A 26,388-nucleotide genomic window follows, 5' to 3' on the forward strand; every position below is an offset into this window, starting at 1 on the left:
CAGACGCGACGAGCGAAGGAAAGTCCTTCGCTCGTTGTGTCTGATCAAAGGGGGCGTGCTGTCGATGTTGATTGACAGCACGCCCCCTTTGGTGGACGTGCCGGGGGCGTGCCTCCCTGACGGGGGCGTTCCCAAGGGAACGCCTACCGTCAGAAGCCGGCCCACTGACATCACTAGATAGAGCCAAAATCACTCCGGGCCTTGCGGTTGAAAAACTCAACCGCAGGCTCCGGCTCGCAGTTTCGATGGTCGCGATGGTCAAGACCATCGCGGCCATCAAACTGCACGCTCGTATAGGCTGTGGGTGGTGACCCACAGCTATACGAGCGTCCAGGGGGACGCTCCATAGTTATGGAGGATGGCCCTCATTCAGAGCGTGCACTCTGCTCAGAGCGTACGGCTCTGAATGAGGGCCATAGTGTATAACATGCTCTGATCAATCAGAAAACTTTTAAGTTGATCCACAATTCAGTAATCTATATCAAATCAACACACCTTAGCATAGTAACTTGTATATATACTTCAGGAAGTAACAATAAACGTGCGGCGACCGACGTCTCTCATACTGCATTGAAATCCTCTGCTCTAGTCCAGAGGTGTGTTAGTATCAGAGTTGGCTTTAAGAGCACTAGGCAACCTAGAATAAATGGCCTATATATACATTGGGCTAATAGGGAGTACGCCCAGGGGGACAGGTCTAGGCTGCGGGGAAGTGGGGGTTAGGTTTAGGCACTTACAGGCTGGTTTAGGGTTAGGCACTTGGGGGGGAGGTTAGGGTTAGGTACCCCTAAGGGAGGGTTAGGGTTTGGGGCGGGGTTAGGTTAGTTAATACTTACCTTAGCTGCTGTCAGGATCTTCATTGGTGCAGGTCATGCATGCGTCCGGCAGTATTTCATACCGATCCCGTGGAAGGTATGGGAAAACACATAGTCTATGTTCTAACCGAGCTTGTAAAATATTCTTATGTGAATTATCAACTCAGTTGTTTCAAAGGTTTGGCAGTGATTGAGCAACAAACATACAACGTTTCATTTGTATATATTAGTAGGGATGTTAATTGCAGAGTTTATCATAACGCAACAATCTTTTTCGTGCATATATTTTTTTTTATCAGCAGCCACTTAACCTACCAGCATGTGTTTGGATTGTGTGAGGAAACAGGAATACCCCAGTGGTAACCCACACAAACATGGAGGGAACATACAAACTTCTCATATATATGGCACTGATTAATATTGAACCAATGCTACAATTATGTGAGAGCAATGCTAGCCACTGTGCAACAATGCTGCACACATAACATTGTCTGAACCCTGAAGAACAATTAGATGTGGGCACACTTGTAGTCCTAGATGAATGACATAATTTTAAATAATTAAACGTTTAGGTGTAATAAACAATTCTCAATACAGTTACTGATCAGATGGCCTACCATAGTTTTTAGTTTAATTGTATTTTTTTTGTAAATATGTGTTTGCTTGGTTATATTTACTAATGGCACTTTTTAGAAAGATCATTATGGATTATATATAATTTGCTGTAAAAAGGCATAATCTAAAATGCTAGTGATTGCCATATCATCAAACCACAATACAGTAAGTTTGTAATTAACGCATTAGCTCCATCTGTCTAGTCGCACCTGTAAATATCTGAAAGCAGAATTGTTTTTAGCCTTACTGTATTTCTATGCTATGTATTCTGTAGCTGTATTTTTGAACAGCAGGTGGTTATATAATTGTTTACATGAATATAAAAAATATTGGCAATTTCTTTGCACTCTTCACCTTTTACATTGCTTTATGTGAAAAGCCTCTGGGTGGGAGAGCTAGACGCCAGATTTCACATGAATATGCTAATCTATTCCACTGACACAGGAGTATCTGACTGCAAGAGAAATATTGTCAGGACTGCAGCAGCTCAGTGGGAAGGAAAAGGAAAAATAATTAAAACATTTTTACTGGTGTCAATTAGAGTTGGTTTAAAAGCCAAGGGCACCAGGTTTAAATTACTGTTAGTTATCACAGCTATACCACACACCAGATGTCCAGGCCAGCAGACTACGAGACTTTAGGTACAACATTTACTTGATTTCCAGTGACAGGTTTTAAATATATGTCAAATGAAGTTTTAGGTCCTTCAAAAATCCTTTTTTCATTCACTAAATGAACAGTACTGCTTGCTCTTCTTTAAATTGAGATTGGTGATTACTCGATGTAGGTAGATTTTCTTGGAGATTAATTACTGTGTTTAAAGCATATGAAACTGCATGCTGCATTTAAAGAGCATAGGCATGCCTGGGTTGGCTACGCAATCCCGACGCTGATGATACCAGCGGTCAAAATCCCGGCAGTGGAATATCGGCACTTTGGCAGACTTTGTTGCTCATAGATGTCCTGGTAATTATAGAATATTATTTCCTTTTGCACATTGATACACCAAAAAATTGCCTTTGAAGAATCTAAAAGTATGGCCATTTAATAATAAAGAGGGAAGCAGTTTCCTCTTTCAGGACAACAATTCTAAAAATGATGGGTGGAATAAAATTGCAATTATTATTGAGTCAATTATCTGACATTTCTTTTTTTTCAAGCAACGCAGTCAATTAGAAGAGATGAATGTTTACAAAACAACATTATGATTCATAGTTTTTCATCTGTTTTCTTTGCAGAGTTGGTTAAAGACATATGGCTATTTGCTACCATATGACATCAGAATATCAGCTTTACATTCAGGAAAAGCTATGCAGTGTGCAGTTGCAACAATGCAACAGTTCTACGGAATTCCAGTGACTGGCGTGCTGGATCAAATGACAATAGAGTAAGTCATATACAAATTGATGTTTTATATTTCAATACAATGAGGTGTGATGTAATCATTATGTTTCTACATTTCAAATGACCAAAGAGTCGGATATGTATGTAACTGCACTGTTGACAAGTACAAGTTAGGCATCGAAATCCCGAAGGTAAGAAGAGCTTCGTAGGTCTTAACCGCGGGGGGGAGGGGACTGTTAGGTTTAGGCAACACCGGAGGGACTTAGGGTCAGGCACCCCCCCAGGAGGGTTAGGTTTAGGGTGCAGGAAGGGGGGGTTAGGGTTAGGCACCACCAGGGGAGGTTAGGGTTAGGCACATGGGGGTGAGGTTAGGGTTAGGCACCACTAAGGGAGCTTTAGGGTTAAGGGGGGGGGGGAGGGGTAGGGTTAGCATTCTTACCACCCCTGTCGGGTTCTTGAAGTATTTGGATGCCGCTGTCAGGATTTGAACCGGCGGCTATTGAGCTGCCGTTATTTAATACCGGTCCCATATTGACAGTATTAACAGATTCTATTAGAGAATCCGGGTGGATCCCTGTACACGCCTTGGACATTTCACATTTTTGCTCTTAATTTTTATCTTTACTTTTTGATTTCTATTTCTTCATTTTGATATTTGTTTTGGCATTATCTGTCCCCTTCTACTTTCCTTTTTGTTGTGTGTCTGTCCAGTATGTCTGTTATCTTTATTGTATTACACGAAAACATAGACATCCACTTTACCATTTAATATTTCTATAGACTTTGCATTAACTGCAGTATTTGTGATTATTAGATCTGCTTTAGTGGGGCAGATCAGCCTTAATGAGTGATTACGTTACAGTATATACTGCTACACTCATACACCCATATTTTCGATAGTTTTGTTATTTTCATTATAATCACATTAGGGTGAGCACTTATAATTCATGTATTCCATATAGTTTTAAGCCAGGAGGCTGGTAACCTCCAAATTAAGCAGCAGTTACAATGTTTAGATCTGCTTACCAGAGCACACTCACCTAATTTAACCCTTCCAGAGCTACTGGGTCCCAGGCCGATAATTGTCACAAACATTTCTGTACGGAGCTTTCCTGAATGCTTCTCTTAAAGTCAGACTGTGATATGGACTTGTGCTTTCACATTAACTGTAAAATCACAAGAGATCTACTTCTGTTCTACAACTATAAAATAATTAAATAAAACAATACATTAGACTGGTAAAAATACTCTCTATAAAAAGCTATCTGCCTGGCTTTTCACATGGTCTGAGACAGAACTGTGTCTTCTACTATATTTATAACAAAGAGTATATACAATGGAAATTATTATTATTATCATTTATTTATATGGCGCCACAAATGTTCTGCAGCGCCTTACAAAGTACATAAACAAGTTGTAGACAAGCGACTTACAGAACAATACACTACAAGACCAGAACATGGATAATATATATTGCTATATTAGCGACCATAACACCAAGATAAGCAACAGAGCATAAGCAACCAAGTGTTAGGTGCCCTAGTGGTGAGTAAGAAGTAGATGAAACTAAAGTAGGGAGAAGCACAAGAGGGTAGAGGGCCCTGCTCATAAGAGTGGAAATGGTTGGTTTCTGGGTGGAACCTAATTTGATGCTGCTGTTCACACCTTTCATCATGCCATTACCCATCCTGCCCTTACAGTTGGACTGCCAGAAGCTTAGACAGTAGGTCTGTGCCTGGTTATTAAGACAAGTAATTTTCTAAAACTCTAGGATTCACTATGTACACATTTCTTGCATGATTATTGGTAATAGTTTGGCTATAGAGTTTATACTGATATTTATTTATTGACATTTACTTATATAGCGCCAACATTTTCCATTGCGATTTACAATTGGGAACAAAACAGTAATAAAACAAGACTAGGTAATAACAGACAAAGAGGGTCCTGCTCACAAGCTTACAATTATACAAAGTTCCAAAGCAGAATTTTTTTTTTTTTTGCTGCTACTCATTGATAATGTAAACCATTCACCAAATGCTTCCTTCAACAAGCACTGTGAGTAGCTTTGATAAATAATCTAATGAGGAGAGTTCTGTGTTTTCAGGCAGTGGTAGATCAAGGGATGGCAAGTTAGCACAGCTCAACCCTGAACTGTGATAGGTGAATGACCAGTGCCATCCACCAATCAGTGTGCTATTGCTGTCACAAGGTGCATGGCTGTGTCTGAGAAGGGGCTAGGCAGGATTATCTGTCTACTCCTTGGCCCCAAACACAGCAATGTAGTGAGTGTCAAGCAACTCGTCCCTGCTACGATCGCCCCTCCCTAGGTTCCACCACTGATTGCTTTGTTTAATGTTTGCACTTTAATTCCTTCATAATGGTGATGTAGGTGGATGAAAAAGCCTCGCTGCGGGGTACCTGACCTTCCTCATTTAAGCCATAGAAGAAGGAACAAGAGATATGCATTAACAGGACAGAAGTGGAGACAGAAGCACATTACATACAGGTATGTTCTATTTATAAGAATATGAATTATTGTTTGTATATGTACAGCTAATGGCTTCCTTATTCACATGATGGCTGCATTTCCTTCAACCAGTCAGGCTTGTATATATCTGTGTTTGGTGGCTACACGTCAACAAGCCAAAAATGCATGAAAACCCCACATAATTTCCTTGCATTGACCAGGAGGAGTCTGTTGAATGGAATGAATGGAGCGGAATGCATGTTAATAGAGAAAAACATATTGTGCTGCATTTGGATAAAGCTCTGCTTTTCATCACCCAAAATGAATGGAAATCAGATCCATATAGCTTTACCTTAGATATACTTCCACTACTGCCTCTTTTAGCTTTTTATTATGTAAGTATGTTTATAATAATATTATTGTTATAGAAATAGTCTTCTAAAAAGGTGTTACAAAGTCTGCCTTGCCTATAGAGACCTTTTTTCCTGTGCCCCATAATCCCCTCCCAAAACCCCTCTATCATCACTTATTTATGTAATATAATTTCACAATACAATATCTTGGGGCTTTGTTAGAAATACAGTACAGACATACATAGAAGGACATACAGTAATTGATTTGGTAACATCCAGGAGTCCACAAAATAAAAAGGACTTCTAAGTTTACTTATAGCCTCTACAGGTAGATATGAGTAAGTTTATTTAAACTTATCTTAGATCCATTTCTATGTTATGTTAACTTTCTGTCACGACCTGTTTTTCATTTACATAAGTTGAATTTAAAGCGTATTTCCTATTGTAATTTGAATGTGTTTTGTAGCATGATAACTGTTATTTTATGTACTCTACTTTTCTGTTTTTGACCTTTTTTCAGCATACATAACTATACGCCAAAAGTAGGAGAGCTGGACACTACCTGTCACGACCTGTTTTTCATTTACATAAATTGAATTTAAAGCGTATTTCCAACTATTGTAATTTGAATGTGTTTTGTAGCATGATAACTGTTATTTTATGTACTCTACTTTTCTGTTTTTGACCTTTTTTCACCATACATTACTATACGCCAAAAATAGGAGAGCTGGACACTACCTGTCACGACCTGTTTTTCATTTACATAAATTGAATTTAAAGCGTATTTCCAACTATTGTAATTTGAATGTGTTTTGTAGCATGATAACTGTTATTTTATGTACTCTACTTTTCTGATTTTGACTTTTTTTCAGCATACATAACTATACGCCAAAAGTAGGAGAGCTGGACACTAGGAAAGCCATTCGTCAGGCCTTTGATGTGTGGCAGAAAGTGACTCCACTGACATTTGAAGAAGTTCCTTACCATGAAATTAAAAATGAGCGTAAAGAAGCAGACATTATGATATTTTTTGCTTCTGGTTTTCATGGAGACAGCTCTCCATTTGATGGGGAGGGTGGATTCTTAGCACATGCCTATTTCCCTGGACCTGGAATAGGGGGCGACACTCACTTTGATTCTGATGAGCCTTGGACCCTGGGGAATTCCAATCATGATGGTGAGCTCATCCATTTACTCTTACAAGTGCATTATCATGATTACTGATTGACAAATGCTGACAATACTGACAGCTTCTGGTTATAGTGTAATTCACATATTATTTACCTTCAATGGATGATATAATATGGTATCATATTTTGTATGGGGCGCATTTTGTTTTAATCTGTGGTCCTCCGCAGCAGTTATTAATAAACATTTACATACATGACAGACATCAATATACATACTGTAGGTAATTCTGGTAAACATTAGTAAATGATGGTTACTGAGTAGAGACCTTGAAGTAGACTAAGACTCCAGCAATTTTAATCTACTCTACAATCAAATATTAAATTAAACCTAATCTCACAAACATTCAGGAGTGCCAACAATTTATTATTGTACTGCTAAATCTGTATTTGAAAAACATTTGAAATGCAATGGCGTCTTACACCAGTTTGTGTTACATAGTTGTCCAAGAGATTTTGTCCCTCATTCAGAGCCACTCGCTATTTGCGGTCGTTCGTTCTAAAACTAGGGGTGGCTATTCAAATGAAACGTTCGCTGTTTGCGGTCTGTCCACGCCTCTATGTCTGAACGAGCGAACAAAACTTGCGTTCGTTTTTTGGAAAAATACGCCCCCTGGCCGCTCGCATCCTACGTCATGTCCACTATTTATTAGATTAATCGAGTACATCGACAAGGGTATGAACTGCTCGCTATTCTTGGGGTTGGTGTTTGCTACCACAATTTTGCGAGCAGTTCTGACTATAAAATAACCCAGTGACGTGGTCCATGACGCTGCTGTTTTAAATATGCACACCCATAAAACGCCCATTTTGACCTTTAAGCACGCCTGCGTTCTGATTTCGACTCCCCATTTTCAAGCACCTTCCCCTGTTACCACCCACATACGCCTCTTTCTGTCACTCAAAATAGCAGGCATTCGCTATTTTGCGAGCACATGAATTTCGGCCGCACTGACTGGTTAGCGCATGCGTATAACGATCCGTACGCATGCGCAGTTGGGCTAACATCCCTCGGAACGAACGAGCGGCCGCTTACGAGCGGCTCTGAATCAGGCCCTTTATATCTTACGTTTCACCCTTTACAGGTTACATTTCCCCTTAATCAGCGTCATGCTAAAGCCTAATCTGGGTTTAAATAAATTGTTATTTTTTTTGAATGGATAAGTTATGTGCAATCTAAAATGGATCCTGCAATACATGCAACAGTCCAAGCAGGAGATCCTGCTAAGGTGAGTATCCATTTGACGACTGTGAAACGAGTGCACGATTACGACATTGTAATCGTGCAGTCGTTTCACAGTCTATGATGTGCCTACACTGAACGATCAGCCGTAAAGTGTAGGCATATCAATCATCCCTGAACATGGGCAACCTGACTTCGTTGTTAGGTTGGCCAGCACGTTCGGGCGATGATAGATGTCAAAAATGACCAGCGGGCGTGCGCATCGTTGGTCGTATTTGACATTAAACTGCTTGATTAACAAGCGATTAACAAACGATTAACAAGCGATTGAACTATAACGATGTCGTTATCGTTCAATCGCCCTGTTTAATTGCGTAGTGGATACACACCTTTGCATGTATTGCAGGATTCATTGTAGATTGCAGCTAAATTATCCTGTTCGGAGCTGGCTTTTTCCAAACTACTTGCTCTGTTGTCAAGGTCCCTCCCATGAACTTCTCATTCATTTGAATATTTGCCAGATGTAGTGAACAGGAAAGTGTATTTCAGTTATCAGAAAAACCTCATATTCCATCCAAAAATTAAGTAGTACCAGAATATTCACACATCCATCAATTTGTAATGCATAACAGATTTCTGCCAAGGTTGGCCAAACAGTTACTTTCTCCTGCTTGTGGCATTATATGACATTATTTATTTTCTAGAAAATATCAGCCAGTGTTGATCGAAAAACTGGAATATAATTTGGGTGCTTTTTTATGTATTCTATATCTATTTTTAGTAATTTTTTTTTTTAAAAGGTACAAACTGTAAAATTGAGATTATAGTATACAGTAAGCCTCAACTTCAAACGGCTTATGACATAAACATTGACACCACATTCAGGGCCGGTTCTAGACATTGCGAAGCTCAGGGCGAAAGTTTCCATTTGCGCCCCCCCCCCCGAAAAGAAAAAAGTTATTGCAACTTTTATAAAGGGGGTGTGTCCTTGTGGAACACCCCAATTCATCACACTTTGAGGTGTGCCCAGCACTTACAGAGGTGTAAGGTGCTACAGGTGTATAATATATGGATGTTGCTGAGCCTGCCTCCAATACTAATACCAGCAGCAGTTACACCCCCCTTACACCAGTAGCAACACTCCCTCCCCTTACACCAGCAGCAGTTGCACACTCCCCACCTTGCCAATACCCCACTCCCTTACCAACACCCCAACAGCACAATCCCCCCTTTACCAACACCCCAGCAGCACACACCCCCTTCCCTTACCAACACCCCAGCAGCACACTCCCCCACCATACTAACAGCCGAGGAGCACACGCACCCACCATACTAACACCCCAGGAGCACACTAACCCATCATACTAACACCCCAGGAGCACACTCCCCCACCTGTACTAACATCCCAGCAGCACACTCCCCCACCTGTACTAACACCCCAGGAGCACACTCCCCAACCATACTCACACCCCAGCAGCACACTCCCCCACCATACTAACACCCCAGCAGCACACTCCCCCACCTGTACTAACATACCAGCAGCACACTCCCCCACCTGTACTAACATCCCAGCAGCACACTCCCCCACCTGTACTAACATCCCAGCAGCACACTCCCCCACCTGTACTAACACCCCAGGAGCACACTCCCCCACCTGTACTAACATCCCAGCAGCACACTCCCCCACCTGTACTAACATCCCAGCAGCACACTCCCCCACCATACTAACACCCCAGCAGCACACTCCCCCACCATACTCACACCCCAGCAGCACACTCCCCCACCATACTAACACCCCAGCAGCACCCTCCCCCACCTGTACTAACACCCCAGCAGCACCCTCCCCCACCTGTACTAACACCCCAGGAGCACACTCCCCCACCTGTACTAACATCCCAGCAGCACACTCCCCCACCTGTACTAACACCCCAGGAGCACACTCCCCCACCATACTCACACCCCAGCAGCACACTCCCCCAGCATACTAACACCCCAGCACCACCAGCACAATTCCCCCTTACCAACACCCCAAAACAACCAGCACACTCCCCCCCCTTATCAACACCCCAGCACCACACTACCCCCCTCTTACCAACACTCCAGCACACTACCCCCCCCACATCCCCCTCCTTACCAACACCCCAGCAGTGAGCACCACACTACCCCCTCTTACTAACACCCTAGCATTACATACAGTAGTACACTAGTTAAAAAAAAATCCTTACCTGATGCTGGTCTTCTCCTTCCGGTCGGCTGTGTAGTCTCTGTACTGCTGTCATCCTCCCACACACTTCCTTGCTGCAAGCAGCCATGCCCGGGCGGGACGCTCCCAGAGCACTGAGAGCAGAGCTGAAGGAGGCGGAGCTTCTCAGGCTCAGCCTCCGAGACTCAGAGAATGCTGCTGCTGCTGCTATACAAATCAGGCAGCCAGTAGCAGCAGCTGCCCGGCGTTCAGAAATTATAATGACATTTTTTTTATTTTTTTATAAAGCCTGAAAATGACAGGGAGGCTCAACAGCGCCCTCTAGGGGCCGGCGCTCCAGGCGACGGCCCTGTTAGCCCGCCCCTAGAACCGTCCCTGACCACATTGAAATATTCAATGTAATTTTTTAAACCACAAATCACATCTCAGATCACAACATAAAGGATAATTTAACCATTTACATCACAGTGATTGATATAATGGCTAATAATTTCAATGGAAATTAAATCCGGGTTTAAGCGTCTACCTGCATAGTAAAGAGTCATTCGCACACAGATGTTAAGTGATTTGGTGGCATTACTACTAAAAAAGACGGATGCTTCAGCGAAAAAGACGTTCAGTGCAAGCCGAGTCACATGGGACCTAGTGTGCCGAAAAGGGCTATTTGGCACGACTGCGGCAATAGTGTATGAGGACACATCTGTGAAGATTTATAATTTCTGCAGTTATAAATATACCCTCATGTTGTAAGAATGGTATTTCTCCCTAGTCTTTGCAGTGCAGTACCAAAATGTTACTTCTATCAGGATGAGCAATGTTAATGTTCTTTATTAGACACAAGATGTATTCGCTCCTCTAGAGTATAGTTAGTATTCGAGAATCATAATGTTATTATATCTTGTGTCAGAGTGAGCTCTCTCTCTCGCTTGGAGCCTAGTAAATCACTGTAACTAAAATGCGGTATCTGATATTGCTCCTCCCCTGTTAATTGTACGCTTACTGCCTTACACGGCTATCATCTAAGTATTAAGCTTAAGGTGTTGGGTTCCCTCAGTTGAGCATTATCCATCATAGGGCCGTATTCAATTAGCGGTGAAAATGGTAGTTTTTTCGCCAAAAAATTGGTGAAAATGCAATTGGAGGAAAAAAACTGGAGAAAACTTTTCTCCATCCCAGATCAGGTGAAAAAAAATGCAAAATCCCTATTTTTGGCAAAAAATTTGGGGATTTCTTTCAGAACCCTTTGGACAGCCCCCCTAATGACACTTTGGCGAAAAACGACCTCTGAAAATTCAGTCAAAATGTATTTTTTTTCCATGAAAAATCCAGTTAACGTATTTCGGAGGGCCATAAGGATGCGTCAAGTGTTCTAAACAATGCACGTGGCGGGTGCAGGCGTTTTTTTAGCACCTGCACCAGCCACATGCGATGTTTAAAACAATTGGCGCATCCTTATGGCCCTATGAAATACCAGCCCCAATACGTTAAACAAATTTTTTCTGGAAAAAAATTAATTTTGACCGAAATTTCAGCAGTCGTTTTTCGCCAAAGTGTGCAACTTATGATTTTTTTTTCGCTAAAGTATCATTAGGGGGGCTGTCCAAAGTGTTCTGTACGAAATCCCCACATTTTTACCCAAAAATAGGGATTTTGCTAATTTTTTCACCTGCCCTAGGCTGGAGAAAAGTTTTCTCCAGTTTTAGGCTAAAAACGTCCGTTTTTGGCCATCATTGGCGAAATCGTGCGCAAATCGGCCGATATATCAGTCGATCTGACGGACGATTCGCAAACGACGGCTAAAACGTCCGTTTTCACCTCTAATTGAATACCTCTAATTGGGTCAGGCTAGCTTTAGAGGGCAGTTGGCTTAACATCTGTATATTCTGCTCCAAGTCAGTAGCTGTCATTTTGCAGTGAAATCCCTGTGCATATTACTTCTCAATATCTACTAATGTTTTGCCGCCATGTCAACTTTTAGCTTGTTGTTCGTCTGCCGCAGGCTTTGATGGCTACTTTAAGTGTCTTAGATGTTTTTAAAGTGTTTGTTCACTTACCGACTGATGTTTTCTCATGTACCCGCATCGCCCCCTTTAGCTGCTCGTATCTTGATTTTCAGTGTTATGAAGTGTGGTATGAACGCCATTGCTGTTTGTTTGTCTTTTAATAAAGTTAATTGTTTGAATTTAAAAAAAAGCTGATGAAAGCAACCCATGAACCAGGGAGAGGAGGCCGGGGGGAGGTGAAAGTTAGCTTGCGGTCCTATTATAATTGCTGAAGGATTTTGTGCATGCTCAGACACCTATCAGGACGAGGCAAAATGAGTCTGATTAGTCACCATCTAGGGGGTGGCTTAATGTTCACTCTTCTCAGAGGGGCTAATGTTAGTAACAATAGCAGAAGACGCCACCTGCTTCGCAACGAAAGCAGGCGAAACAGGAACGGCTATTTCTCCACAATAGGTAGATTATTAGTACATAGACCTTACAGTTCAATGTCAATTATTTTACATCAGAAAAGTGTGCACAGTTCTGTATAAAGAATAGCAGGGGAGTTGCAGACTGGGTGGTAAGCTACTGAATACTAGTGTATCCTGGGTTCATTTGCAATGAGGCTGCTCTGAGTAATATTATCCAGGTGCTTTAGTCGTGCAGGATCTGGGACAGCCACTGCTGACAGTCTTGCTCTCAGTATAATCTCTGCAGCCTGACAGTATGATGGACAGGGGTCGGCTACAATCACAGCTCTCCTTCTCACCGGTTAACCCAGCCTTCCACCAATTTCCTCAGATGACGGTCTCTGTCCTCCCCCAGCTCTAGGGAGTCAACGCCGGCTCCTTCCTACTTATGCTGATGCTCCTGCAGCTAGACTCCCCCGCCAGTACTATATGTCATCTCATATCTCTCTCCAGAGCAGTTGGCTCTTTTTATGACCGATCCACTCCACCTGTTGCGACTGCTTTTTCCCACTCAGCCCTCGTGCTCCTCCACAGTGAGGACACCCTGAAATTATCCAGCACCTTCTTCCAACTATGGCACGCAAATACCATCGCAGCTGCGGTCTCTCACGGTTCGTAATTGCAAAAATATGCTATTGACTCACTTGCCATTCAGTGCCTAAAGACACCCACTGAAAGCATCTCACATCCGCTGCTCACGCACAAAACCGGAAACATCAAACGCATACCAGGCCATCAGCTTTCTGAATAGGTCTAAGCTGTCGCAGGCATAGTGGGTCACCAGACATACTGAGGGCTCTCCTGCTGTGAGAAAGGATGCAGTGGCTAATTTATGTATGTCCAGAAAACAGTGTTTAAACACTACCAATACGCCTGCATTTACCTCTAGCCACCCCACGTTACAGCCCTCAAATGCTGAAATCTGTCACTCAGTTTGCGAGTGAATACTCTGTGCGAGCGTAATTACAATTCATTAGCTGCACGTGCAATGGCTAACAATCACTCAATCTGTGTAAACATTGGCATTTGTGTCTGGATCTGAATCAGGCACCAATATACGGCCAGCGGCCCATAAGTTCACCAAGGGCTACACAGTCAATGTCACTTATGAATATTCAAACAGAGCCAAAGACAAGCTATATAATTACATATGTATACATCCCCTACACAGGGGCATTTCAAGAGAGGAGGGGCAGTCTCTGTCTGGGGCACCCTCCTACAACGCATGCGCAGTTCACCGGGAAAATGGCAAAGCAGCCATTTTCCAATTTTTTTCCAAACTGCCCATGCGCAAAACGTTAGGCTGCTATTTTCCAGGTGGTTATTACAGTGCAGACAACGACGCTGGTGTGGGACACTGAAGTGGAAAGTATTATATGGGTGCAGGGTGTGTGGTGTGGGCCCCCGTGGACCCAGGGGCCCGTGTGCACTGCACACCCTGCACCCATTATAAATACACCCCTGCTCCTACACATAAATATATATATATACCATTTCCCCCATACATTATTACTTTTAGAATTAAACTAATAATGTGATTTAATATTATTAAATTACATAAAGAGGGGTTACAGTAATATCAATGGGTAACATCACCAATGTCATCATAAAGGATGACCACTGATATCATTACAATGGATCACAGATTTGATTTTCAGGGTGGGCGATGCTGGTTTAATAAGCACCATTACTCTACTGACCACTAGCGTATAGGTGATTATTTATAAAATGGCAATTTCATATGTCCAAATCAACCCAGGGCTTACATTTCACCAATATCACAAGGGCTCACATAACCAATAACAACACATTGACTAACATTGCACTGGTTGGCATTACCATTGATATCACCAATAACCTCAAAATTGTTGGCATGCAAAACCAGGGTGGTTTTGCCTTTTAAAAGATTGCCACTTTAAAACATTGAGCAGACTCACTGGGATCTTGCCAATGTCTGCAAGTTGCCTGGCTATTACATTTCCCCCATAGGAGCTGATTCAGTTCAGTGCTGATGATCTGCAGCTGTCCAGATTTCCGATCATTTGCTGCAAAAATCTCACTTGTCTTTTGCTTAAACCTCTATGATTTGTGAGTTAAAACAAGTGAGGTTTCCCTGCCTGGAAATCCCACAATGCGAAGGGCTAATTGAATCTCCCCCATAATGAGGGGCCGTGAGGGGCTAATTGAATCTCCCCAATAATGTCACCATCAATAACATCACACATGACATCAACAATTATATCAAATTTGTTGGAGAGATCACAGATAAAGTTACGGTATGCTAACCCTCACCCTCTCCCTCTCCCTACACTAATCCTCCCTCTTTGGTGCCCAACCGTAACCTCCCCCCGAGTGCCTGAAACTAACCTCCCTCTCCTCGCACCCTAAACCTAACCCACCCCCCTTAGTGCCTAACCCTAACCCTCCCCCTAGTACCTAACCCCTAAACCTAACCCTTCCCCCACCCCGCTACTTACCTTCAACATCCTGGCGGTCGGGATGCCAGTGTCGGTATTCCAGTGCTGGTAATATCAGCGCTGGCATCGTAGCCACTGGGATATTGACTGTAACCCCATGAATATTCACATTATATAGGATGATATTAGTGGATGTCAGTTGGTGGCATGAAAAGAGGTACTAACACCAAAGACTTCACAACAAGTGACATTGCCTTTTTTTCATTTAGGGGTGTATTTATTAATTTTTGGGTTCTAGACCAGATCATTATAATTTCCTATCGCTGTTTTTTGTGGCAGTAGGAAATTAAGTACTGCCAGGATGTACAATAGTACACATGTAGGGAGAGGGGCTGCTGTGCAAAGTGTCCATCTCTGAGGAAATTAAGTACTGCCAAGATGTACAATAGTACACATGTAGGGAGAGGGGCTGCTGTGCAAAGTGTCCATCTCTGAGGAAATTAAGTACTGCCAGGATGGACAATAGTACACATGCAGGGAGAGGGGCTGCTGTGCAAAGTATCCATCTCTGAGGAAATTAAGTACTGCCAGGATGGACAATAGTACACATGCAGGGAGAGGGGCTGCTGTGCAAAGTGTCCATCTCTGAGGAAATTAAGTACTGCCAGGATGGACAATAGTACACATGCAGGGAGAGGGGCTGCTGTGCAAAGTGTCCATCTCTGTATCAGGCTCTTAGGGCCTAATTCAGCAGCGGATGCAAATGCAATCGCAACTGCAATCGCTTACGGACCGCAGTTCCTAAAGTATGCTAATGCCTGCCAAAGCACAGCCGACAGAAGTGCCCACTGCTGCCTTCTCATAACCGTCCAATGTCGCACTCCTGCATAAACATTATTACCATCGACGCACATCAAGCAGTCACGCAGCTTGTATGGCAGGTTTGACCAGCCACAAACACTGCAGCCCTCCCTACACGCAGAGAGGTCTCATGCTGCGAATGCAATCTCTATGGCTAATTTATGCATGCCCATGAAATGGCATTGAAACGGTCATACACACCTGCGTTTACTTAACCCCCCGTTACCTCCCCCAAACGCTGACCACATGACACTAACTTTGCGAATAGATCCTCTGTGCGTACGTAATCGCAATGCAATCGTGATGCATGTGCAGTTCGACTTACATGCATGTGCAACAATTGCTCGTACTGCATAAACATTGACACTGCGTCTGCTGCTGAATCAGGCCCTCAGTGCTATTTTAAGGGTTGGGCATGAAATACAGACGGCTTACAAGCCGCCGATTCAAATCCCAACGAGAGAAGCCCGACAGCTCAAAATCCCGATGCCGGCTCGTAAGTATTTTTCAACCCTCCCTTCCCCCCCCCTATCCCTAACCCTCCCTTGGGGGTGCCTAACCCTAAGACCCTGAAGGTGGTGCCTAAACCTAAGTCCCCCTGTGGTGCCTAACCCTACCCCCCTTCCGCTAGCCTAAACCTAAATCCCCCAAGGGGGTGCGTGAACGTAACCCTCCCCCCCAGCGGCTAACCAGTCGCGGCACCCGGCTGTCCTACGTTCGGTATGCTGGGCGAGGGATTTCGGCGTGGGGCTAATGATAGGTGTCGGTATTTAGACGCCTATCTTTAGTCCTATGCCGGGCAGTGTCGTGATTCTGGCGGGCGGCATTTCGACCGCCGGCATCCTGACTACATCCCCTATATTAATACTGATTTGGTAATGTGTTGTAGGTAATGTTGCAAAAAGTTGCAGGATTAGTGACTGTGCTCTGTACAATGTATCACAGTCTCAGCTATAAAATTACTTTGTGATTATATGCACATAAATCACTTTTGTTACATCTATACAGTTCCATAATATGATTAATCACTAGTAAATATGTTGATGCTAAATACCTTATTAAGATATTATTGCTCTTCAAATAGAACCTTAGAGGCTGTGTGTAATTTCTTCTACTGCTTTTTCATTATGTACTGTTTTTTTTGTATTTGTCTTTGGGGAACTTTAATTAGTAACAATGACATTAATAGCATGGCTCTGCCTCTGTACAGCAAAGTGCGTGCACCAAAATGAATTGTAATGAGAAAATCTCATTGCTACTTCCTTTTCCTTTTCACTGAGAACATAAAGCTGGGAGACAAAGCAAATTCACAAGACACACTGAAAAGAGCAAGTGGCACACACTCCATGCTATTATAGCTGCTTCTCATAGCTGTGATCATATGCTGACATTTAAATAAACTGAATACGGCTTGTCTACTATCACACAATTCATATTAAGTGTATTTCTTTGCAAAGTTGATTAACCATATTCTTTGTTCTTTTACTGAAAGAAGTATAGTGGTCTCAAGCAACAATTTAGACCAGCACCACCCCAACTTAAGTGATATATTAGACAATGTGGCAGAATTCCTTTCTTTCAGGCAAGAGGACTCATACAGCTTCACAAAGCTTTTCAGGTTTAAATTCATAGCAAAGGATACCTCTTAGCAATACACCGAAAAAGAAGATATGATTATATCGTAATACTGTATGTTCAGAACACTTTTTTTCAAACATTGTAAGAGATCAGTATTTAAAGCATATTTGATCATATCACAAACCTCCACATCTTCATCTTCAAATTAGCGTATATAAATGCATGTTGGAGAAGGGACAGACATTGGCAAATTATTATATTAGATATACTGTATCAAGCTAAACAGTGATAAAAACTATGTCATGTTGGCATGTAATGACAGTTGGTATCAACTCTGACCCCTCCTACCTGTGTCAGTGATGTTATAATCAGAGAATTTATTTCCCATACTTACTCATCACACACCACCTTATGAAATAATCACTCTTGAAAATCCACCAATATCAACCTCACAACATTACCTATAACCAAAAAAATGCATAATAATATAGAAGAAAGGAAAAAGGCAGACAGGGATGCACATGCTATGTGCACAGAAGAAAAGAAAAACACTTTCTAGAGGAAAAAAGGTGTGGGTATCCCAAAAAGTACAATGGTGTTGCTTCAAAACCTTATACCAGAGTATGATTTACAAGTAGTATCTTTGAAGTCATGCGCTACCAAGCTATCAGAGCTTGTAAGGGTGAAACTACTGCAGCTTTAAGAGTGCATACCTGCTGAAACTAATGCTGAGAATTCCATTCTATTGTCAAAGGATGTGAAACCTAAAAGGCCCAAGTACTAGTGCATCAAGTGTCACAAAATAGAACATAAGGCCTCAGAATGTAAAGTGAGTGAACCAAGTGATATTTCATCATGCAACTGTGATAGAAAGAATGAGTCAGTATTAAATGTAGTCGACAGTAATCGTAGTTTGCTGGTACGTGGACGCAGGAGTCACAAGGTACTTCAGCTGTAATGAAAGTTTCTTCAAGTCACTAATGTCATGTGATGCTGTTAACATCAGGGAAAAAGGAGATAAAGTCCTAAATGCCAAAGAAGTTTCACAATTACTGTGCACTTAAAAATGAAAGGAGAAATAGTTGTCACAGACAGATGTACTATTTGTGCCAAATCAAGGAACCAGCATGATTGCCATCAGTGTACTTGTGATGAAGCTATAAAAGGTCCAATTCGCAGAGGGTCAGGGTGTTGTGTACACTAAAAGAAGGACTTTAATTGCAACAGGAACCTGGTGCCAACAATTGTATATCCTAGACACTGAGGAGTATTGTGTGACAGCAGCTACAGATTCCAATCAGTCCATAGAGCTGTGGCATAGGAGACTGAATCACCTAGCATGGCAATGTACAGAATCTTGGTGACAGGGATGTCAGTGAACAAACCGGAAAGACCAGAGTGTGAAAGTGCGTGAAGTGTAAGCAATCAAGTTGTCCTTTTCCAAAGGCAGCATCCAGCGCTAAAGCACAGTTGGAACTAGTGCACACGGATGTGTGTGGACCAAAGGAGGTTGAGTCAATGAGTGGGGACCATTACTTCTTGACACTCATAGATGATGCTACAAGGATGATGCATGTATACTTCCTGAAAACAAATAGTGAAGTTAACAGTAAAGTTGCAGAATATAAGAGTCTAGTAGAAACCCTGACAGGCCCAAGAAAAAAATTGTTAAGGTCTGATAATGGTGGGATTATATGAGAACACTTACTGAATGGCATCCAACATCAATTATAGTTGCCTACACAAAAAGCAAAACAGCATGTGAGAGGGCAAATAGAAAAATTGTAGAGCATCTGGACTATGAACCTAATTGATAGTTGTATGGTATTGCATATATATATATATATATATATATATATAAAATATATATATGTATTTTCAGGGGCATTTTAAGGGAGGCTCATTTTGCAGACTCAGTGCGGGTCACCTCTCTCTAGCCGTGCCACTGCCACGGCGGCCAGCAGTTGCGGCAGTAGATTCTGGCTTAGTGCCAGAATCTACTGCGCTTGCGTGGGTCTTGGGGAAAATGGCGTTGGCACCGTTTTCCCGGGGACAGCAGTACTGCACATGTGCGAGTCACCAGGAAAATGGCCGCACCATTTCACTGTGATTTTTGCTGCTCTGCAGTGCCAGCACTCTGGAGACAACGGACAGGTAAGTATAAAGTATATGGGTGTGGGCCTACCCCTGGACTCAAGGACCCATGTGCACTGCACACCCTGCACCCATTATAGATACAACCCTGTATATATTATAGGTACAGTAGATAGATATAACATTTAGAGCAAATGTGCATACTCCACTGCCACCACTGTATGTACTGACACAGGTGTGTGCTCCCAGCTGTCACACACACCTTCACTTCCTATAAGTTCCTGGCTGAGTCTAGTGCACATACTGTATAAAGTGCTATGTGCCTGTACCTGCTGCATTAACCCTGTGTCATTCTGGTTAAGTAATCTACTTTGTTGACTAACCTCCATCACAAACCACCTATATCAATTATAGGATCTGCCAATAAGTATATCATGTCCGAGCCTAATAGTACTCCTGTTTTTACCCTTTCTACTTATATTTATAAAATTATCCTAACTTACCTCTATTTCCTTAGCTTTTTCTGAAATGTTGTCAGATGTATCCTAAGTTTGATAAACAGAGGATTAACTTTTTACCTGTGATTAGAGGCACCACAATGGGGGTTGCAGACTGTAACCCCGGGTGTCACCCGTCCAGGAGGTGACACCAAAACGCTGCCTCCTCCCCAGTGACAGGGAGCCTGGTTCTGCATTGTGACATTATCGTGCAGCACCCAGCTCCTGTCACTGGGGAGGAGCTGGCAGTGCAGGCACAGTCTCTGGGGGCTGCCCAGCATCTCCGGTAATGCTGAGCTCGCCCCCATAGTGATGTAAACTGGGGCTTCCAGCAACGCCACGTCCCCTGGACTGAAGAGGACACAGCCTTCCCATAAGGCCCGCCCCTTCCAGTGAGGCCATACCCCTTTTTGCGAGGGGGGGGCTGTTTACCGGACTGGGTGTCAATGACCCCAGTGCCTCCACTGCCTATGATGTCTGATAAATAAAGCCTAGAAAGTATGAGTGGTGATCTAAGGTGAGCATATAGGACCTCATACATAGTTGGACTCATGTCTGGTGTTTGTGTAAAAATACACATCTCCATTCAGCGCATGCTCACCGAAGGCGCATTTGCAGATTCTGTTGCATCTTACACTTTCTTCTCCTTTAGCTTAGAGAGGCATAATAGAGGAGGGCAGCGTCAGGCAAGTCTGGGCCATGTACAACAAAGGGATATTAATGTAATAGTGACACAAAGAGAGGTGTATGCCCACAACTTTGCAGTGTTAAAAATAAGCAAAAAAAAAAACAATACAATAAATGAAATAATAATAAAAAAAAGTATATATAACAGAATAATATTTTACTATGTGGTTCTACGGGTCCCAATGAGATGTCAGGGCACAATGGTGCTTAGTGTTCTACAGTATGCTTCCCCAAGCAGTCATGGGTGTGCTGGTACTTGTAGTTCTAAAAGCATCAGTATACCTAAGCAGTTTATGACTGCCAGGGCTTATTGACTATGTACCCCAACATCCTCTAACCAGGGGTGTTAAAAGAGTGTATGCCTAGTGGTGGGTCTTCATTTTTTTAGGTGCGCTAAAAAGTTTCTCTAGAGCACTGTGCCTGTAAAATGCAGCGTATAGAGGTGACAGGTGGGAGCACTCGGTGGCCAAGTGCCAGGATAAACCACTGTAAATTACGTATGCCTTGTTCCCTGTACTTAAAATATATTCTTTACTCACCTCTGCAGGTAATGACCTCTTCCTAGTTGCTGTTCATGAACTCGGTCATGCTTTGGGTTTGGAGCATTCAAATGACCCCAGCGCCATTATGGCACCTTTCTACCAGTATATGGAAACACATAATTTCAAGCTTCCCCAAGATGATTTACAGGGAATTCAGAAAATTTATGGTGAGTCTTTGACATTCTAAGTATTTACTTAAATAAATATATTAGACATAGATTGACATTGTCTCCAGTAAACGAGTTTTGAATTATATATTTGTGTAAAGGCTTATACCCTTATATGTTACATCACTGTAAATTTGATCGCTTGTTTTAAGCGAGCAACAAAAATAATATATTTCACAAAAGTTTATACACTGTTTTACACACTACATGCTGCTTCTGTGTTTCATTCCACACTCATTCATCTCCATCACTGCTGAGAAAACATCACCCTCAGTCAGAGCCAGATTAAGGCCCACATGGGCCTGGAGCTGAAAATGTTCAAGGGCCTATACTGAGAAGGGGAAGAGCTGTGAACGGTGCTGTGTGGCTGTGGTCAGAGTCACCTTGGTCACCCCCTAAACTATGACCACAATGTCTCCCTAACTACATAGAAATAGAAAACTTGCATAATTTTTTTTTTTGGGGGGAGGGACTAGAAAAACTATTTAAATACTTAAATTTTATGACCAGTTAGGCAGCTGGTAATCATTCTGTCATGTTGATGGGCCTATTTTTATTTTTAGGCCTGGAGCTGTAGCTCCATCCGCCCCATTGCTAATCTGGCCCTGCCCTCAGTACACCCAGGAGTGAACCTAAAAAGAATAATAACAACTCCTGGGCCAGCCCCAATGCAAGAACTGGGAGAGAAACCGAAATTTCTCACAGTGCAGCTCAGTGTCAGATATCCTTTATCCACTTCTCTTACATTCTGGCTTTTTATAGACTTGGAACTTGGTACACTGTAGTGGGTGCATTATTGAATGTATAATCAGTGACTGGTGAATGACAAATCATTGCAGGAAATTCAAAGTCACAATTCTGTTACTGAAATATGTGTCCTCATACATCTAGCTTCAATATGCCACGCAACGCGACTTGCCTTGTATGTGTGAGTGAGCCACCAGGTCCCATGCAGCACTGCTAGCGTCGGACGTCTTGTTCTGCCAAAAATGTGTCTAAAGCAGGCCACACACTAGACCAACTTACATCCAACCACCCAATTAGTTGATAATTTGGTATGAAAATCTGGTAAATTAAGAAAGCAAATGACAATCAAGAATTTGCTCCCAAACACTGGAAAATGGACAAAAACTGTTGTTTGAACAAATTGTTTGGATCAAACATTTAACAAACTTGTCTGACGACTATTTTCATCTGTTTTGTGGCATTTAGGAGCAAATTGCTGGTCATCAGTTACTCCCATACGTTACCAGATTTTCATTCCAACCAATCAACTAGTTGGTTGGTTGGATGAAAGTTGGTCTAGTATGTGGCCAGCTTAAGTTGCAATGCTATGTGACTATTATGCATAAGCAGACTGTGGTGATTGATTTGATTTGCTACACCTGTATATCTGTGTGCACCTGAGTCTGTATATGAAGCACAACGGAACTTGTCAGGAAAAAGCTGCGCAAGCTATATTGTAGCACTTTGTAATTCAGAGACTCAGTCGCACACAGATATACAAGTGTCACATATCAAATTAATCAACACAGTCTGCTGGTGTGTCCTAGTCACATTGCATTGCGACTTAGACGCATTTTCGGCAAAAAAGCCGTCATAACGCTAGAAGAGTCTCGTGGAACTTGGCACGCAGAGAGGGGCTTTTTGCCATGACAGCAGCAAAGATGTGTAAGGGAGGACACATCTGCATATAAAAGCACTTGGCCCTGTTCATAGCCACTTTGGTCACAATTTTCCTTGTAATATTAATTTCATATTATTCATTTCATATTCATTTAAGCACTGCACATACTCACTGTTCCATACTGTATCTTAAGCAATCCGGAAAATCTTTCACGAACATCACTGCTGGAGTATTACAATACCAGTGGGGGCTTTTGTGAGGGGGCCAGTTACCACAGTAGCACTGTACTGAACTGCAACGCTGTGGTGCAAACTGTTAGTCACCACTACATTTAGGTTAGGTACACAAATCTGCCCATGAGTCAGGTTGGGGTGGACTAAGCCAACAAATTTACCCCATAAAGTAATGTCCTACATTAAATGACCTAAAAAACAACCTTAAGACAGCTACTTAAGACTTCTGTAGGCCTGAGAGCACTGCAAATAAAACGTTTGCATCCCCTGGATGAGACCACAAAGATTGTAAAGCTATGCACTATACCAAATATCTAACACGCTTACTGGGAAATACCAAGCCAGATAATTAATCTAAATGAAAAAAGGAGTAATTAGTAACTGTGGTGTTTGCCTGCAGGCAAATAGTCAGTCACAGCTCTATGCCTGGCAGCCTCTGTCAGAAATTGGAAGCGTGCTGCGGACACGTTGCAGAGGTAAGATGGAGGTCTCCGTTGAGCCAGTGAGATTTATGTACCTTATTTGAAGCACAGGATACAATCTTGGTAAAGCCTTGATGCGTTTCTCTGCCGCTCCTGGCAGTTTTTGTCAAAAGGAAAGGGCTATGACTACCCATTTGCCTGCAGACTTGCAGCTCATTATTGAACAGGTGACTGGCGAACATTCTGCTACTTGCAACCAGTGAACTCTCTACTTCCACCAGCACCGTCAGGACCGATATTTGGGACTCTCCTGTCAGATACAACTAGACTGGTGAGATAGAGCACATGTTTTAGTCCTTAATGTGACTTTTATGATTCTAGGAACACTTTCACTACTGCTCACTCATCATATAATGCACGCTTCCAGTGTGATCAGCTCAAAGCACCTCTCCACACAAGGGAAGGTTATTTATTTGTTTTTAGATGGTTTCCCTATTTTGATCACATTTCATCTTATTTCATTATCATACTGATATCAATTAGTGAATATCTCACCCTTTTAGGCAATCTGTGTATAACCCCATTAAAGGGGGGCCTAATTTTTCCATATTCCATTCCAAATGTTATACTACTTCAACATAGAATTCCTGCTCAAATGAGTGAGCCCCTCAAGACCAGTTCACCGTTTCATATACCAGTGTGACCTATTTATAAAACATTGGGTACTCAGGGGCCATCCAGACTATAGTTATTATCACTTTGACCAGGGCAAACAAATTAGGAGGTGCCAGAGAGATCCAGGTCCCATACCACACTTCGGACAGCTAGAGTCTTCTCTTCCACCAAACTGGAGCAAACAAAGTGGAGTAAAGTAGACCCTTTGTAGAATATATAATTGTATTTGTTGATATCTAGTGCAAGATGTGGTGTCTTCAGCACTACTTACAGTAATTTAGCATCCCTCTTACTTTAGACAGGTCAGCTCTCTCTTTAAGCCAACTAGGGTTTTATCAATAACTGCTGATCTTATAGCAACAATGTTATCTGTATTCTATTTAAAAGAAAATCCCATTATACAACTTGATCCAGTATGAAGATTCCATGAAAGATTGACAAATTGCACTATGTAGACAAAAGTGATTGGACACTGACAGCAAATAGGTCAACAAGATTTTATTGACGTCACTACTTTGTAGGTCCACCACGTGCAGTGACTACTGCAGACAGCCTTCTTGACAAACTGTCCACAAGTCCCTGGACAACAGCAGGCGGTATGTTTTGCCATTTCGCCTTAAGTACAGTGACCAACTGTGACACTGAAGAAGGTTGAGTCAGCCTAGAACACACCTGTCACTCCAATTCATTCCAGAGGGTCTCAATAGGGTTAAGATCTGGCCTCTGAGCTGGCCAGTTACCGAATTTTCTGTATACCAGTCCAGCATCGCCCTGGAAACATGACAGGTGGCATTGTTGTCCTGATAAAAACATTATTTTTTTCTATAGAACTGCCACAATGTAGGGAGCACAGAGTTATCGAGAACATCTCTAAACTTCTCAGAGATAAAGTGACCATTCATTGCAACTAGTGGACCCACGCCAAACTAGCTGAAACAGGGTGTCCACTTTTGTCTACATGCAAAATTGTCCCTATACTAACAGAACAGAAAATCTTTGAATGGTATATGACATTATTTTGCAAGCAATTGCAACTTCATTTCTTAGGCTCTGCATTGCTTTTGATAAGTGTAAAAACAAGACGTGTGATGTGTGTAAAAATTGTTTCTAAAATAACTTCAGGTCCTACTAATAAAGAAGGTAAATTATTGTTATATGAAGACAACATGCATGTCTTACATAAAAGAAATCCTACCAAATTGCTGGAGATAGCACAACTGGAGATGTGTATTGTTTCAAACAACAGGGGTTTCTAATGCATTTAAGTAATGTAAAGTGGTGCTTTCCTGCTCTGACTAGTGTTCCGAAATTAAGTATACTTAAATGTAAGATGTAATACAGAAATAGTGATTGCAGAATAAATTTTTTTGTAATAAATAAAGCTAACTTTAAAGCACTACTTCTATTGTAATGTACATGTGCATTAGTGGTGGGTCTTAATTTTTCAGGTACGCAATGCAGTGCAGTGGGGGTGCAGTCATATTCCCAACCGCTGGGATTCTGGCGTTCAGATTGCAGACGCCGGAATCCCGACACTTACAGTATCAGAATACCTGCGCCGGCATCCCAACCGCCGGTATCCCGAAGGTAAGTACTGGGGTTAAGGGGAGGATTAGGGTTAGGCACTAAGGGGAAAGTTAGGTTTAGGCTGCGGGGAGGGAGGGTTAGGGGTTAAGTTAGGTTACCTGGAGGTGTTGGGATTGTAACCTGGTTGGGATGCCGGCTTTGAGATTCTGACAGCCGGTTTCCCAAGTGTCGGCATCCCGTGCAGTGTGCCTGCAGGGCATAATGGATAGACTCTCCAACAAGACTCCTTATATCATGAACAAAATCCTCTCTTCCTGGACTTTCTTCTGAATTTATGATTGCCATCACCTTTGTTGAAACACCCTTCTCTTCAATTAACTACTGTAGTTCAACACATGTGACTGCAATCATAAATTAGGTGGCAAGTCCAGGAGCA

The 26,388-nt window shown here is 42.4% G+C and overlaps 1 protein-coding gene across 1 annotated transcript in view; it reads left to right on the forward strand.

Annotated features, from left to right (window-relative positions):
- Positions 1-26,388, forward strand: part of MMP24 (matrix metallopeptidase 24) — a 166,742-nt gene that overhangs the window by 130,256 nt on the left and 10,098 nt on the right. The window contains exons 2-5 of the mRNA XM_088480820.1: positions 2,669-2,817; positions 5,167-5,283; positions 6,470-6,774; positions 21,307-21,468. Coding sequence (XP_088336946.1) covers positions 2,669-2,817; positions 5,167-5,283; positions 6,470-6,774; positions 21,307-21,468 — 733 coding nt within the window. The remainder of the gene's footprint in view (positions 1-2,668; positions 2,818-5,166; positions 5,284-6,469; positions 6,775-21,306; positions 21,469-26,388) is intronic.

Source organism: Taudactylus pleione, unplaced genomic scaffold (assembly GCF_031769625.1).
Source record: "Taudactylus pleione unplaced genomic scaffold, aTauple2 ptg000256l, whole genome shotgun sequence".
Lineage (NCBI taxonomy): Eukaryota > Metazoa > Chordata > Amphibia > Anura > Myobatrachidae > Taudactylus > Taudactylus pleione.